The following is a 16,127-nucleotide window of genomic DNA, read 5'->3' on the forward strand; positions in this document are numbered from 1 at the left end:
AGTTTCATCACTTGTCGCGCTCAGGTCTGAGCCCACCTGAAGCCTGATCCTCTTCACATCTGTTCAGGTCTCAGCCATTCTCTTCATCCCATCACCACCACCTCCAGTGGCGTGGGGTATAAAGTATAGTACTTTTCATATTTCCCATCTTTATTGTGCACATATAGATAAAGCATTTGTTCACCATTAATAAAGTCTCTCGCCTGATTGAAATAAACAAGCATCACCCTTTTTTTTGTAAATACATACTGTTAATATAGCATTGGTGTTGAGCTCAGTAGCCAATTATCTCAAGTATTGACCAGTAAAACAAACATATTCTGCCACGACCAACATCTCAGACAGAAAAGAGTTCATACATACCAGGATCTGATTTGGAGAATGTATCCACATCCAGCAGACTCCTGTGGAAACAGCCACAGTGCAGGTCAAAAAAACAAATCTGGTTACAAAAGCATAGATCATTTATGATGATGTCCATGTAAAGAAGCCACATTAACACAATTTAAACTGAGAATAAATGCAATCTGTATTGAATGATTAAGTTTTTTTTGTTTTTTTTTCTTGCAGCACTGTGAAAACAGTATTTTGGATAAAATTTAAATTTTCTACAGCTCATTATGAGGGAGCATGTATAAGACCATTTAATCTATTTAGTCCCCTTTTATTAATCTATTTAGTTCCACAGATAATGGTCCATAAAACCATAACTTGTTGCTTTTACACTGGCTAGTAGCCAGATTTTGTTACCTTTGGAGAGAGCCAGGCTAGCTGTTTCAGTCTTTATCTTAAGCTAAATTAACCAGCTGCTGGCTGTGGTGTTTGTCATTACGCAACCATAGGCCTTACAAAATAAGAAAAAAGAAAAAAAAAATCATAAAATTGAATGCCAAAAGGGCGAAAAAATACATTTCTAATATAATGTAGTGCAAACCCAAGGTGACACTTGATAATTCAATATCTCAAATATAATTGTTTTGAATCTTTGGAGGGAAATGAAAACACAAAGAACTTCATCGTCTGTCTCCCAGTCTGAGCTCAGCACCCCCTCCTCGGTTTGGGCTGTCTAACTCAGGTGTCTGGCCACTTCAAGACTGGCCGATCTCAGGAGTCCAGGAGCAACAGCCATTCATTATTCAGGAGTGGATTGGAAGGACAGTCAGCACGCTGCCAGGCAGCCTGACAGTCGGCTAAACCCTGACTGAGTTTTACTGCTCCGTCAGTTAGTCAGCCAACCAGTCGGTAAGCAGAGCAGCCAACCATTCAGCTCAGGCAGCCTGCCAGCTAACACTCACTTCAGGTATATATGAATGCTGTTTATTTGTTTCAGGGTTATAAAATCAATATCAATCATGTATTTCTGAGTATTATTATTGCTACTGGCACCGTTTCATATTTTATACATGGTGTGTTAGGATTTATGAAGCTTCATCATGCAGTAGACCATCTATAATCTGATGTTTTACAGTCCCACACAAGCAATCCAGCTACAACATCACAAATGAACCATGCATGGCTGTGAATATCAATGGTAATCTTCTGGATCAGGCTGGACTTGGAGAAATCAAGAGAGACTAAAGGATTTACAAAGGCTGTGATGCACATTGGAGGCAGCTGATTTACCTGAGAGTAAAGGGCATCAGAGCGTAAAAGGTCACGGACAGATGGAACCCCCTCTTTTAAGATGTTTTTATCTTTTGATTTACACAAATGCATTAGACAGTTACCTGTAAAATCTGAAATGGGGTTTGATTTAAGAGGTGTGGAGGCACATTAAGGAATAATCTCAGCAGAAGCTATCAGTGTTTCATCAGCAGAAGATTCCCCACACATGTCCGCAGTTAACTTTGATGCCGCTTGTTAATCTGAATGTCATCTCAGACAGATGCCCGCGCTGCAGGTGACATGACAGACTTTAAATCTGGGTCGAAACTGGATTGCGTGTGTGTGTTTGGATGAGAGTTATTTGACCTTACCGGCACGACACGGTAACTTCTATCTTAGTTGCAGGGACTCTGGTGTTGAGAGGATCGAATTCCCCTATTGATGCCATCATCTCGACTCACAACGCTAATGAGCATCCGCAAAGACAGAAGATCAGATCACTCACAGCGGGATCGTGGTTGCAGTAAATCCATTGTCGAGATATTCCTCTTCTTCTCCTGGTTTTGTTTTTCTTTCGCTTGTGGAGCAGAGAGCAGCGGAGGAGGGAGAGAGAGAGGGAGAGAGGGAGGCAGCGAAAGTTGGGAGGCAGATTTAAAGTTCATTCATCCTTCATGCGTTCACGGCGCGCTCCATGCGTCTGTCCGGTGCTGAGGAGGAGGAGGAGGAGGAGGAGGAGAGCGCAGCCAACCGGAGGTGCCGGCAACAACACGGTGCTCCCCTCCCTCCCTCCTCCCTCCCTCTGTGTGTCATTTATTCACCCACATATAGTCACCTGTTCCTGAGGCGATGAACGCAGGGATTCACTGAGTGCTTCTCAAGGTTTAAACGGACAAAATGAGCCAACGTTAGAGATACCTCACCAAGAAAAAAGCCTGGAAACCTTTTTCTCAAAGCTGCTTTTCTCTGAATTCTGTCTCCTCCTGGGGTGAAATGTCTCCTTCTGTCCTTTTTCATAATGTATATTGTCAGGTGTGATTTCAGGTATGCAGTCAAGTCATTTCAGCCGTCAGATAAACATGAAATGTTTATGTTACTGACTCACTGCTCATCTGAGCTGATTGAATCTCGTTTCATGTATAAGAAGATGCACTAACTCAGACTTTTCTGTGCAGACATAGAAAAAGCATCAATGGCATGTCGATGAAGTAGCTGTTGACTGATGAAAACGTCGCAGTGACTTCATCATTTATTGATGGTGAGCAACAAGAAGTCATGATACTTCCTGTTATTTAATTCATGAATTAAATCATGAGTGTTAGTCAAGCATCACTACAGTGTGTGTGTCCTTATTATAAAGTGATACTACAGGTGCTAGTTTGCAATGTAAGCCGTCGTTGATTAGACATTTTGAAAATGTATTTTCCTATTTTTTTATTTTTTATTTTTTATTTTTGTAATATTCTACACTTTGTCCCCTCTCCCCAGCTCAATAAATACATTTGCTACACAAAGAGTCTGCTCAGGTACTTTACTATGAGCTGCTTTAATGTTTTTTCCCTGAAGAAAAAAGACTTGACCCTGAAAACAAGATTACTTCCATGTTTTATTGCTCGCTGTATGATTTTTAGGACTAGTTTTGTGGTGATTTGGTTGGTGTGCCACTCTGGAAACCAAATGACCTTTGGCAGAAGGGAACAACCTGATGCGAAGGGAAATGTCAGCGAAGTGTGTCATGGACACAGAATACACCAAGATGTCACAAAAATGGGAAAATACTGTCATTAAGGAAGAAAAATTCAGCATAATTCAAAGTAATACTGAACTCATGGGCAGGCTTTCATGTTTCCTTTTTTCATGTAAAAATAATCAGAAGCTCTTTGAAACAAGGAAAGAAGTCGTGTAACTCTGGGAGTGGAAACTGTTTTATGTGGTGAGACTTACACCAGCGTCAGCAAATATGAACATTACCCATTATTGATTTTAAAATGATAAAAGTCATCTTAGGTGGGGGAGAAATGTTTCCTTCAAGCGTTCATGGATGAATTATGAATAAATTTAGCAGTTAAGTTTTGTCTGGAAAACTCCAGTGAGATGTTTAACAACACTTCTGTGGGTTTGAAATTACAAAGTCAACTCTGTCAGCACAATGAGAACGACCGCAATTTTTGTCTTCACATGTATCACAAAAGAGGCCCCAAACGTCAAGTTTTACAGCGAGGCAAGTAGTTTTGGAAATGTGATTTATTGCAAAATTTCTTTGCGAATTTGCATCTCTAAAGCACAAGATCAACCACTTTCAGTCCAACATTTTAGTCATGTACAATCCTACAATTTCACAGATTATAATTTGTTCGGCCAAATATGTTTGGAGGTAAACATAGCTGCTGCCTGGATTATGTTCAGTGGCAATGTTTTTTTTGTTTTTTTTTAAGTGAAGAAAGTGCTGTGGTCCTGCACAGTGTGTTTAAAACACTGGGCCTTTACACCAGAGACCAGGGTTTGAGTCCTGACTCCTACATGGGCTTAGCTATAAGCAGAGTATGCACATGCTTTCTATGCTGTGAGCAGATATTGTATTGCAGGAGTGGACATTGTAGTAAATAAATCAAATATGTTTTTAGTAAATGTTTTGAAGATGTATTCTTTATCAACATTTTGCGACTTGGTTTCCTCATTGACAGAACTCAGGTGGTATTACCCTGCAACCAAAATACATTTGATTTTGAAACTTACTAATGTGTTAAAGCAAATTCCAGGAGACATGATTCGACCCTGTCTGATTGAGAGGCTCTGTGTCAGGATCTAATTTTAAGACCTGTATTATTTTAACTCATATTGTGCTCATATGGTGTATGTTCCCACTTTACATTGTGTTTAATGTCGCTCAGTGTCCCCAGTGCAAACAATTTCTACCCCTCACAGTTTCCATCCAGTGCCGATGTTAAGTGTCAAAAAAAGGAAGTATTGTGTCCCATATGCATCTGAAAGTAAGTGTGTGGAGGTTGAGCTGGTCGAGGGTTGTGTAATGTCACTGTTACATGTAGACACCAGAATTTGCATCCCGCCACAGACCTGCAATTAACTTAACTTTGATCTTTCCGGAATCATCACCAAATATTTAAGCTGCCTAATCATAACCAAACAGTAACCATAGTTTATTTACAACAACCACAATTTCATCATTGCCCAATATCAACATTGTTGTCTGGCGATATGGTCGCTTTAAGGATATCATCAGACTGACACATAGAAAGCCTGGGCGAGGTCGTATTATTCCAGCTTAGCTGCCCTGACTGGGCTCTGGATCCGTCTCCATACAATGAACCTGCCCTGTCTCTAATCTGTGTGCACTGTACTTAACGAGAACTTGGAAGTGACATATGTAATAAATAAAGTGCCATGTGGAGGTGGGGGATCACTGGGGGCCCAACAGCTATTTTTTACCTCACGGCTGCCTGGCAGTTTCATGTTGCTATGGCAATAAGCCGGAGGACACCATGTTTCCAGTGGGAAGTACAAGGTTAACCTAAAAATGACAAATTGACTTATTCTATATAATAATAATAATAATAAACTTTATTTGTAAAGCACCTTTCATACTGGAAATAACAGCTCAAAGTGCTTCACAAGAAAGGAATCACATGCCCCAAGTCAGAAGACTGAATGGACATACCCAAGTGATAATGACAAGAGAGATAGAATAAGGATAAAAATGAAAATAAAGACTGCAGAAAACCGCAGAATAAAATGATAAAATATAGGTTAAAAAAGATAACAGAATGCATAAAATCAAGTAAAATGCAACAATTTAAAAAGTGCAGCTGTGCATAAGCGCAAGGCAAAGCCCAAACATTTCAGGGCTGTCTCAGGAAGTCACAGCTAGTTAAAGGCTAAAGCGAAGAGAGAAATTTTGGCTTTCTTTTGAAAATATTCAGCAAGCTGCTTCCCTGATATCTAGTGTATTCCAGAGGTTTGGGGTGTAATTGACAAAAGTCCAATAGACCAGCATGGTCGCAGTGTTCTTGAAGGCAAATAATGCACAAGGGAGTTAGTGATGTGGCTTGGTCTTAGTCCATTAAGGGCTTTGTGTACAAGGAGGAGGACCTTAGAATCAATCCTGAATGTTACAGACACACATGTGTAAAAACAAAAGCGAATTTATGTTTCCCTCCCCTTCGCCCCGAACACTCAAGTCACGACTGGCCTCATTGTTCTCCTTGGAATATCAAAAGGGATGCTTACACACAGTATGCAGCATACTGTATATTCTCTGAGGCAGGAACTTAAACAGCCGGGCTTGCACACCCATGGTCAATTAGCTTAACAGAAGAAACAAGCTGTCATCCTCTAATGAGATGTCTGTGCTTCTAAATGTGGAGGGGCTACTCTGTAATTTTCCATTAGCGCACTCTCCTGAAAGCATCATGACACACTCTTTAAAGCCTCCCACTGTGACCTCATCACCCACATTACATTTCTAAACCTTCACAAAAATAGCTCTGTTTTGAAATATCGTATTTTTGGAAAACAAAGCCACAGAAGTCTTTGAGAATCAGACAAAAGGAAGGAGGAGTGTGTGAGCATGTTGCAAGAACAACAGGAAAAGTGCTACAAGCGAGGCCAATGTCAGCGTTTAGTGTAAGACTAAAGGTGATGGAAGGGGTCCAACTAAAAGCCTTTCAGAAGAACACACTGAGGAGAGTTTGGCTGCTCTATCTCCTGTGAAACATGCAGCTTCAATCACTATGTGACCAACACTGGTCCAGAGGTAATTGACAGTGAGCGTGACTGTATCAGTTCTCCACTGACCAGTAATGACAAATGGTTGTTATTCTCAGCTATGTCTGTGTGTGTGTGTGTGTGTGTGTGTGTGTGTGTGTGTGTGTGTGTGTGTGTTTCTGCATGTGTGCAGAACCACTCAATTTTGCAGCTGATCAGGCAGAAATTGAAATTTTTCATGGGCTGAAGAAAACAGCAGCAGGAGAAATGGGAAGTGAGGCAGAAATGGAGGCAGGATAGATGGATAATGGTAGCCAGATGAAGAAAATGTGAAACAGAAAACAAGGAAGGAATGAAAGAACCGAGCGACAGGACAGAGGAGAAAGTCGAGTTATTTAGCCATTTTCCACTCCGGGTGATTTACAAATAAAGCAAATGGACGAGCGAGTGGACAGTGTGTGTTTGTGTGTGTGTGTGTGTGTGTGTGTGTGTGTATGTGGAGTGGCAGCTAATTATTCAAGGAGGAGAAATCCTGCTTAGTTTCCGTTTCACTGCAGAGCAAAGCAGGTGTCTGACAAATGGTGAAAGCCTCCAGCAATAATGTAAACGGAGGAAAAACAAATGGACGTTTTCCTCATTTGTAGTTTTTCTTCAGGTAATTGGCCTTCTTCCTTTTCCATTTCTCCATATGCCTGTTCCATCTGAGGTCGCTGCTCTGAAACAGTCTCAGAAAGAAGTGCTTCTATATACTGATTGAGGGCAATAAAAGTTTTGGTCCATTTTATTCATCTGAGAAGCAAGAAAAACAACAAGAGGGGTTTTATGTATCTGTGGTTCTTGAATTACAGAGTGTGTTTCAAGTTTGTCTTAGGTTGTTGTTTTCCCTTTCCACATCCAATGAGTTACATCAGTGCTGGAAAATAAAAAATAAATTATCTTAACGTTACAAAATATATTCATTTATGACTTGATAACAGGCCTAGAAATGCTTTTTCACAAATATTATTGCTGTTTAACGGGCTGAACAGCTGCTATTGATTGGTTGGTTGATCAATCTTTATTTTGGTCCACAAGATAAAATAGTTAGCATTAATAAGAATAATAATAAAATGAGAACAGAGCAGAAATGTTTCCAAGAGCTTAGCCACAAAACAATACATCAATGTCAAAACGCAATTATAGCAATAACTGAACATGTGTAGGCTGAAGCCATAGCTGGGTGTAATCACACACTCTTCTTTAGATTTAGACACACACACACACACACACACACACACACACACACACACTGGTATGTTGTATCAATGCATTGTATCAACAATATAACAACCATGTCCACAAAGCATGATGGGATATCAAGCTGATGTTTTATTTGTCCATTAGTTTTGTGTTTTGTTTTGAGTTTCTGGATTTTATTACCTGCATAATTTCACTGTCACTGCTTTTCCTAAATGTTTTCCTCACCCTAAATCGTACAACAAGACTAAGAGTCTGCAGCCATCTCATGCTCATGGTGTCAGCACTAAAATGCTGGTGTTTAACAGGTCCATTTATCATGTTCACCATATTATTTTGGCATGGTAGCATGCTAACAAAGCACACAAAGTACAGGTGAGTCTGATGGGAATGTCATTCATTTAGCAAAAATGGCTTTAGATGAAAAGTCATGGCATCACCAAAGTCATTAGGGTTCATCCTCTGGAGACCATGAATATCTCTGGGAAATTTTATGGCTGTTAATCCGATAGCTGTTGAGATATTTCACTCTGAACCAAAGTGGGGGACCGGCCAACATTGCCTCCCACAGAGCCATACCATGAGCTAAAAACTAGCACGTTTGTTCATGATGCTGTCTCTTTGCAAACGTATTTGGAATATTTCATGGTCATAGACATTTTAATATGTCATAAACTATTGTGTTTGGATTTAATTTATATTTACACTGTATAGAAATGCTCCTTATCAGACTCCAATGATGATTCAAACCAAAACAAATTCGATTAACTAGTTAAAATAAGTATTTAACTATATATTTTATCTGAGTATCCAAATATTAAATTGTCTTCTGCTTTATAAAATAGAGTGTACATGAATGATAAACAGTGCTAATGTCCGAAAATCCTGCTCGTGCATACTCTCTCAATGTGAAAACAACCCTCTGCATGAACATCAAGTAAGTTAAGTTGTGAAAGACACAAAGTACTTTGGGGTCATTTGTGATGTGATGTGCTGATAATTCTTATGGCTGTCTAGTGTAGTATGAATACAGTGTTGTATAGTTTAATAAGCATATCCTCAATTCTCTTCACAAAAATCATTGTGTGGAACAATAACAGAGCAGTACAGAAAAAACAATTTCTCTTTACTTAATGCAATCTATTTAGATACTTTTGATTGAGCGACATCTCTGTTCCTTTAAAATATATAATAATAACATATATAATAATTGTGTTTGAATTGATTTCTCTACTTTGTTACAGACTGTACAGATCTGAATATAGAACTCCCCTAAACAGCAGCATGTCTCATTTCTGCCACATTCACAATTGTGTCTGATTAGGATGTCATAAGTCTGTCTGAGTGTGCTAAATGAGACGCTTCATGGTTCAGTGGTACATATCTACCCACAATACACACAAGCACTGTTAATTATGGCAAGACGAGCAGTACCGCAGAGTGTATGACCATGTGACTTAGTCTAAAAGGAGTTGAGGGAGCGATACCTGTAAAGTAAATGAGTGTATCCCAGAGTAATGGCAGAAACCCCCGACTGAACCATGTGGCCTCTGCTTTTGTTGTGTTTCTCTGTTTCTGAGTGTGTCCAGCCTTGCAAAATGTTACCATTTCCAATGTCCAGCTCAATTTAATCCCTTTGATGCTGCGACAGCACATTTGATTTGCAAGGCTTCAGTCCGAATGCCCCAAACGCAGCACAACCACTGCCAACATGCAGTGTGTGATCAGCTGGAGCAGCATTCTGCAGAAGAGACAAGTGGAACAACAGCTCACCACACTTTGAGCTCAATGAATCTTACTGAAACAGAAGGAAACTACCACTGACGCTGCGAGACGACATCTCAGTCCAGCCAAGGAGGCAATATATCACTATGTTTATTGTTTCAGAGTCGAGGGTCAGAGCGTGATGTGAATTTTGATCATTTTTCTATCGAGTTTTGTCCACATGTCGCTGTTCTTCATTGAAAATAAAAGGCAGGAGTCAAAACACCCGCACAGCAAATCTCCATCAGCCATTGAATACTTCCTGGAGACTATGCTTAGCTTTTTCCTTTCATTTTCAAAGGCATGGTTGTCAAAAAGACATAATTATGACCAGTAGAATCCCCCTGCCATGACAAAGCCACTGTTTAAAGGGTTTAAACAGTCCACTGAGTGAAGAGCAGCCTGTGCTGAAACTGGACCAGATTTGATTAAATGCTCCCTTCTAGTGTTCAGTACAGGACATTGCAGCTCAACAACATTTTGTAGAGAAATTCGTGTGACCTCACATAAAAAAATAGATATATTTTTTCCTTTATAAAATATTTTGACACCACACTCATGCACACCTTCTCATATAGGAGGATCCATTGGATTTTTCAGTCTATTCCTATATTTTCATGTTTCTTCAGCCATGGGATGCAACATTTGTTTCATTTCAAGACAGCAAGGAAAATGAACTTGCAGATTTATAGTTTAGAATTCACAGTGGTTGAAGTATTCAGATCCTAAGTAAACATACTAATGCCACACTGCAAAAATACTTTGTTGCAAGTAAACATCCTGCATTGAAAGTGTCACTTAAAGTATTAAAAGTGAAAGTACTCAGTGAAGAAAAATAGTTCCTGTGATTGTTATACTATTATATATTATATGATTAGATTATTATTTCTCATACATTAATAACAAAGCAGGATTTTACTGTCGTAGTTTGTTGAAGTGGAGCATGTTTTCAGCTGTTTGTATTACACTGAAACTAATGATTATTCTCACTGTGGATTAATCTGCTGGTTGGTGTCTCCATTAATCCATTGATTTAATCCATGATTTAATTTATAAGAGAAAATCATATTTTATAAACTCTCAGGGGGTTTTGTATGTAGAAATCTTAACATGTACAGTAAGCTGTCAGGTGAATCCAATGAAGTAAAAGTCCAATATTTTCCTCTGAACTGTATCAGAGTAGAAGTAGAACATCGCAAGTAAAGTAAAAGCACCTCAGATTTGTACTTGTGCATAGTACTCAGTAACATTCCACCAATGACAATGCTTGGAAAAATTAACTTTAACTAAATTACCTTTGAAACATCAACATATATCGATTTGAGTGAAGATCAGATGTTTTTTTTTAAATTAATTTAAATACAATTTACATGTTTAATGTGATTATATAGCATCAGACTAATTATTTTAATGGTATTAATTTTATTCATATATATAACAATAAAACAATTGTGTCCAACTCTGGTGCTGCCTGGGGCTTTTCCATTGGCACTTTTGGCAGCACCAAGTTCAACTGAGTCAAGCCAGGATGTGTGTATGACAAAGGCTACATGTGTTACTGTCAGTCCACTCATCTCAGGCCAGAACTGTGGGAGTAGGGGAGGGGGCGTCATCTATTTTTGGCAGGGCAATGCCAAACTATTTAATGGACAGTGGCTCAATTTAAAAAGTAACATCATGCTCATAAAGTGCCGCTCCAGAATGACAGTTTTTAGCACAAATTCATTCTTTGATTTACCAGAAAACACACAGAGGAAGTTCACCATTCAAAACACTGTAACTTTGTGAAGAAGAAAAAAAAAGACACAGTAACAAATTAATTGTGTGTTTAGAAGGTATCACTTCATGGTCGGCGTGAACAGGAGAAATGATTATGGTGACCATTAAAAGTTACCTGTCCGGGTTACATATTCAGCATTGGAAATAACTCATATGCAAAGCAGCAGTGACAGAGGCTCCTCCAGTGTTTCTTTGACTTTTTTATGCAAATCAGACACTGAGAGGGGTTGGAATATTCAGAAGAGTGTGTATTATGTAATCAATGTAGTCTCCCCTGCAATCAATCAATAGATTCTTTTTTTTTTTTTTAAACGTGACAAAGCAGAAGTCACTACACATAGTTAATCAAAAATCAGAAAAAGATATAATCAAAATAATATGAATATAATCAGTCCTCCACAGGGGGACGCCTGCAGCAACAAAACAAGCTGTGATTAGACGAAAGAATCTGCGAATCCTCTTCAAGTTTTTAGCATGAGGCCGAGGCTGCTGGTTCGGCTCCATTAGAGGATCTGTCAGCTGGATCTTCATCATCAGAGCATCAAGACATTCGTCCATCAAAAGACCAGGCAGCTGGAACCCATGTTGTATGCCTCATAGGAAATAAACACCTCAAACTGAAATAAATAAATAAATAAATTCTCTTTTTTTCTCCCTGCCTCTTCAGCAGTGTTAAAAAATCCCACATATATATACTGTATAGGTGTGTGTGTGTGTGTGTGTGTATGTGCATGTGCATGTATACATATACACGTATATACATATTGTGTATTGTATACACGCAGACACAATAAAAAGAGAGTGGGAGGTGCAGGTGGGGGGTCAACAGAAGCAAAGCAGAATGGAGCAGCAACCACAGAATGCTGATTCTCTACTGCTTTGTTTTTGCTTTGTAGTTTTACTACTCAACGTGGCTCACAGACAGTTTGATTTTCCAAGTTCTTAATCACATATTCATAGGTGGACATTACGCAGCCCTTAAAGGATAAGTGTGGCCATATTTCATATGTTTTCTTACTGTCAGCAAATCATGTGACAAACTAAAACCAGCAATGAATGTATCACACAGTATATTGAATTTCTTTCCTGCTGCCCTTTTCCTTCATCTGTTCACATGCTCAGTGAATACTTTTGCACTCTCACTCTCCTGCCAGCCACACCCACCTGCCCGCTCACCTGATCACACACCTGAGATTGATTCCCAATCAGTCTGGTATTGAAGCTGCTCTCCCACACTCGTTCAGGGTCAGGCTGTTCTTTGTTTCCATGCAAGACTCTCCAGCAATTAGTTTTGGACTGATCTGTCTTTGCCGAACCTGCCTGCCTTTGACCACGTCTGTTCTTCTGTTCCCCAGTAAATACATCAGTCTTCTGTCCCTAGTTTGGAGTTTTGCCCTGCACTTCCTGTTTTTTGTCCGCCTGGTGTGTGCCTCACCAAACATTTCAAAAAACTTTGAGCTTGTGCTGCTTAGCTGTTTCTGCCAAGTCTAAAACTAAAGATGGTACAAGCCATTTACCCGTGTTCTGCCAGTACTGCTATTGGTTCCTAAATTAACCTGTTACAAAAACACATTGATGAGTCACACTGTTGCACTGGCTGACAGGTTCCTTCAGTACCATGAACACACACATACTTAGCTTTATTGTGCTGGAAGTACTTACTGGTGTGTCTGCTGTTGAAAATATTCCCCCAAAATACAATTCCATGCAGTCTGAGTAACATTGGCTAAAAAATATGCCCAGCTGTTTTTGGATTTTTTTTTTAAAGAATATATGCTGCAGACAGGGAGAAGAAGTCATGAAGTACCGAGAGACTAACACACTGTTGGTTTGGGTATTTCCATGCTGATATTAGAAATGCATAAAGATTTAACACAATCCACTCTTTAAAATGCATCACTGGGAAACAGCCATGGGCTTCTCCTGGTACGTACTTGCAGTTCACCATCATACCAACAGATGGTGATCAACGACAAGATCATGTGAGGAGCCAGGAAGTACTTTGTGCTGAGATGGAAACATGCATGGAAATACCCTGTTAAACACACACACTGCAAGGTCTAAAAATATGTCTAATAATTAATTAATATAATAACGGGACATTTTTTTTTTAAAGTGGACAAGCACACATGCACACACACACACACACACACACACACACACAGAGTAATCACTCTTACTCTCATGAGGTGTTTCACAGCTGAATGAGGCTTTTAAGACAGATGAGTGCAGTCATGCAGATATTCAGACACAAAATTCACAAACCCTCTGTTTCTCTCTCTCTACCTCTCCCCTTTCCTCTCGCTCTCTCTCTGAAAACACCTCTCATTTCTCAAGAGGCGTCCCCTCGCTGTGCACAAGTCTATTTTCTTCCACTGACATGTCCTCACTTCAGCAGCCACACTGTACCTTTTGCTCTCACTCTGCCAATTTTAGCACACACACACACACACACACACACACACACACACACATGCTCCCACAAAACACCGCCACACATAAACCCCCACACACTCGCACGTGTGCACATGTGAAAACACGCAGAAGCACACACATGCACACACACACACACACACACACACACACAGCTTGTCAGCTCCCCTGCTGCTGCTCACAGATGACAGCCGGCCTCGGGATGAAGGAAAATAGTCTGAGTCCTGTGCAAGTGGAGAACATGTTTGTTTAGACAGCATCCAGATGTGCTACGTGTGTTCTGAGCATACACAATGGCCAGAAGATGTGACTGAAAGAATGAGCCCAGTGCATTATTAATCAGATTCCTATGTGAACAGCCAAGCATGTTGAAGCATTGAAGGAATGTACTTTTGCTCCTCCACGACCCCTGCTGTGTATTTATTTTCTCAACATGAAATACAGCTTGCTTGAAAACCAATTTTGGGCCCTACAGTGACTGTCACACACCACAGTCTTTGTGTGTTCCACCTCTAAAACATACACTCTCTCCGAGACCACTGTCTTGGCCTAGTTTTCCATGAATATGCTAGCTTGAGGGCAGATGCGTTTCTCCCCAGCGTGAGTAAGAGAGCTTTTAATGGACAGAGAATGAAGGCTTCAATAGTTAAGGCAACATCTGGCCCTGAAGAGAAAAGGATGGTGGAATTAAGAGCACACAAGTGAGTACTGTAATGCACTCTGTCGTAGAGCTGTCATGTATTCTGGAGTGTTCACCCATTAACTTAATAATCACTGTATTCACTTATTAAAGACATTCATTTTATTGGCTTGAAGTTTGATGACTCTAGAGATGGTAATGTCAGTTGGATGGTTGATTAGGCCCTTTTGGTCCTCGCTGAAAGTTTTCAATTATTGGATGGATTGCCGTGGTTCATATGAATATTCATGTACCCCAGAAGATGGTATTTGGTGATCCCCTCACTATTCCACGAGTGGGTCAAATTTTTCACTTATCCCGTCAAATGTTTTTGGCACCAGAATTTTTCATTGTTCCAAGAGGATGACGCCTAATAACTCTGATTCCCTGGCTTCTCCTCTAGCGCCACCATGAGAATAACTTTTGTGATTTTCAGTGAAATGTCTCAACAACTACTGGATGGATTGGCATCACATTTGGTAGAGACATTCATGTCATTAGTATTAAGGCTGTATTCCCAATCTAAATGCTTTGCGGTACATCAGCTCAGGAAAACATAGACACCTGAAGCAACTGATTCCATGACAAGTCTTCGCATATTAGCACAGTTTAAAGGAGACAGTGGAGTAAGCTAGCATCAAATGCTTGCAAAGACTTCAATCAAGTGCAAATGAACTAAATGGAAATGAAAAGTACAAAGTTGTTGCAGCAGGTTTCACAACACAAACACGGCATAAAGTAAATGTCAATGAAAAGGTCATTGTGCTTTCTGTTTACTGTGTGTGCCGCCATATTGCTGTGACATCAGCTGTGTTTATGGCAGCAAACTGGAGCTGGATGCATCTTGCCTCAGTTTCTGACTTGGAATTGCAACTTGAATGACAAGTCCAGTGCACTTTTCCATGTCTGAGGTAGGTTTTTTTTTTTTTTTTTTCTTTTGAGTTCTGAGTACAATTCAATCCAATTTTCAACTCATTTTTATTTACATGATGGCAAATCCCAACAAAAGTTATCTCATGACACTTTTCATGCAGTATAGAGCAGGCTAAGACCATACTCTTCAATTTACAGAGACCCTGGATGTTAGCGTCATCTGTATGGGCATGTTAGCATGGCTAGCATTCTCTAGACACTAAGTTTAACCTTGATTCTGTTTTTACACATCTGCACTAGTCATAATGTGGGACATGAGTCAAAAACAAGGCCTGTTGGTCCCAAAGAAGGCGCACAGGAACTGAAAAAAACATTTCACATGCTTATGTGGAACACCATTTTATATGCAACAAATATGACATGCAGGCTGATGTGATATTCAGAATATTCATGTAAAAGGGAAAAGAGAGGCTATCCTCACACTGACGCTGCCAAGCTCTTAAGTTTTTATGAGTGGACGTTGTACATTGTAGTCTTGCTTTTTTTCTATGAACATGTGATTAATTCTCAACCATGCAAACATGTCTTTTTCATACGTCCCATATGGTGAAGGCTCATATGGTATATTACACATGAGTGACATTGAAGATTTTAAATTAAAAAAAATCTGGATATGGAGTGATGCGGTATAAAATGTACAATTCCAGATGTGCTGACATGAGTGTCACACAGGCCTATGGTTTTGTAAGATGACTTAAACGATTACTTCATTAGTATCATTACATTCACTGAAGACTAATGTAAATTAGCTGGACTACAATAGGGCTGGAGTGTTTTGATGTCAGGTTTGACTCTCTTTTCGCCTCACACAGCAGCAAATATCCCCTCACACTGGGGTCTTTGAGTCAAAGCTTTTATCAAACAGGGGTCCGCTGTCCTTTTCATTGTTCATCCAAACGTGAGGGAATATTTGTTGGTCTAATTTCAAATTCAACGTGAACAGGGGCAGAGACGCGCTTTGATGCAAATGTCCCCCTGC

General features: G+C 39.8%; 1 protein-coding gene across 1 annotated transcript in view; it reads right to left on the reverse strand.

Annotated features, from left to right (window-relative positions):
* LOC143327098 (copine-9-like) overlaps positions 1-2,213 on the reverse strand; it is a 70,035-nt gene extending 67,822 nt beyond the window's left edge. Inside the window, exons 1-2 of the mRNA XM_076741273.1 lie at positions 1,977-2,213; positions 364-404 (exon numbers count right to left, since the gene is read on the reverse strand). Coding sequence (XP_076597388.1) covers positions 364-404; positions 1,977-2,056 — 121 coding nt within the window. The 5' untranslated portion in view covers positions 2,057-2,213. The remainder of the gene's footprint in view (positions 1-363; positions 405-1,976) is intronic.
* Between the last annotated feature and the right edge of the window lie 13,914 nt (positions 2,214-16,127).

This window comes from Chaetodon auriga, chromosome 10, assembly GCF_051107435.1.
Source record: "Chaetodon auriga isolate fChaAug3 chromosome 10, fChaAug3.hap1, whole genome shotgun sequence".
Classification (NCBI taxonomy): Eukaryota; Metazoa; Chordata; class Actinopteri; order Chaetodontiformes; family Chaetodontidae; genus Chaetodon; species Chaetodon auriga.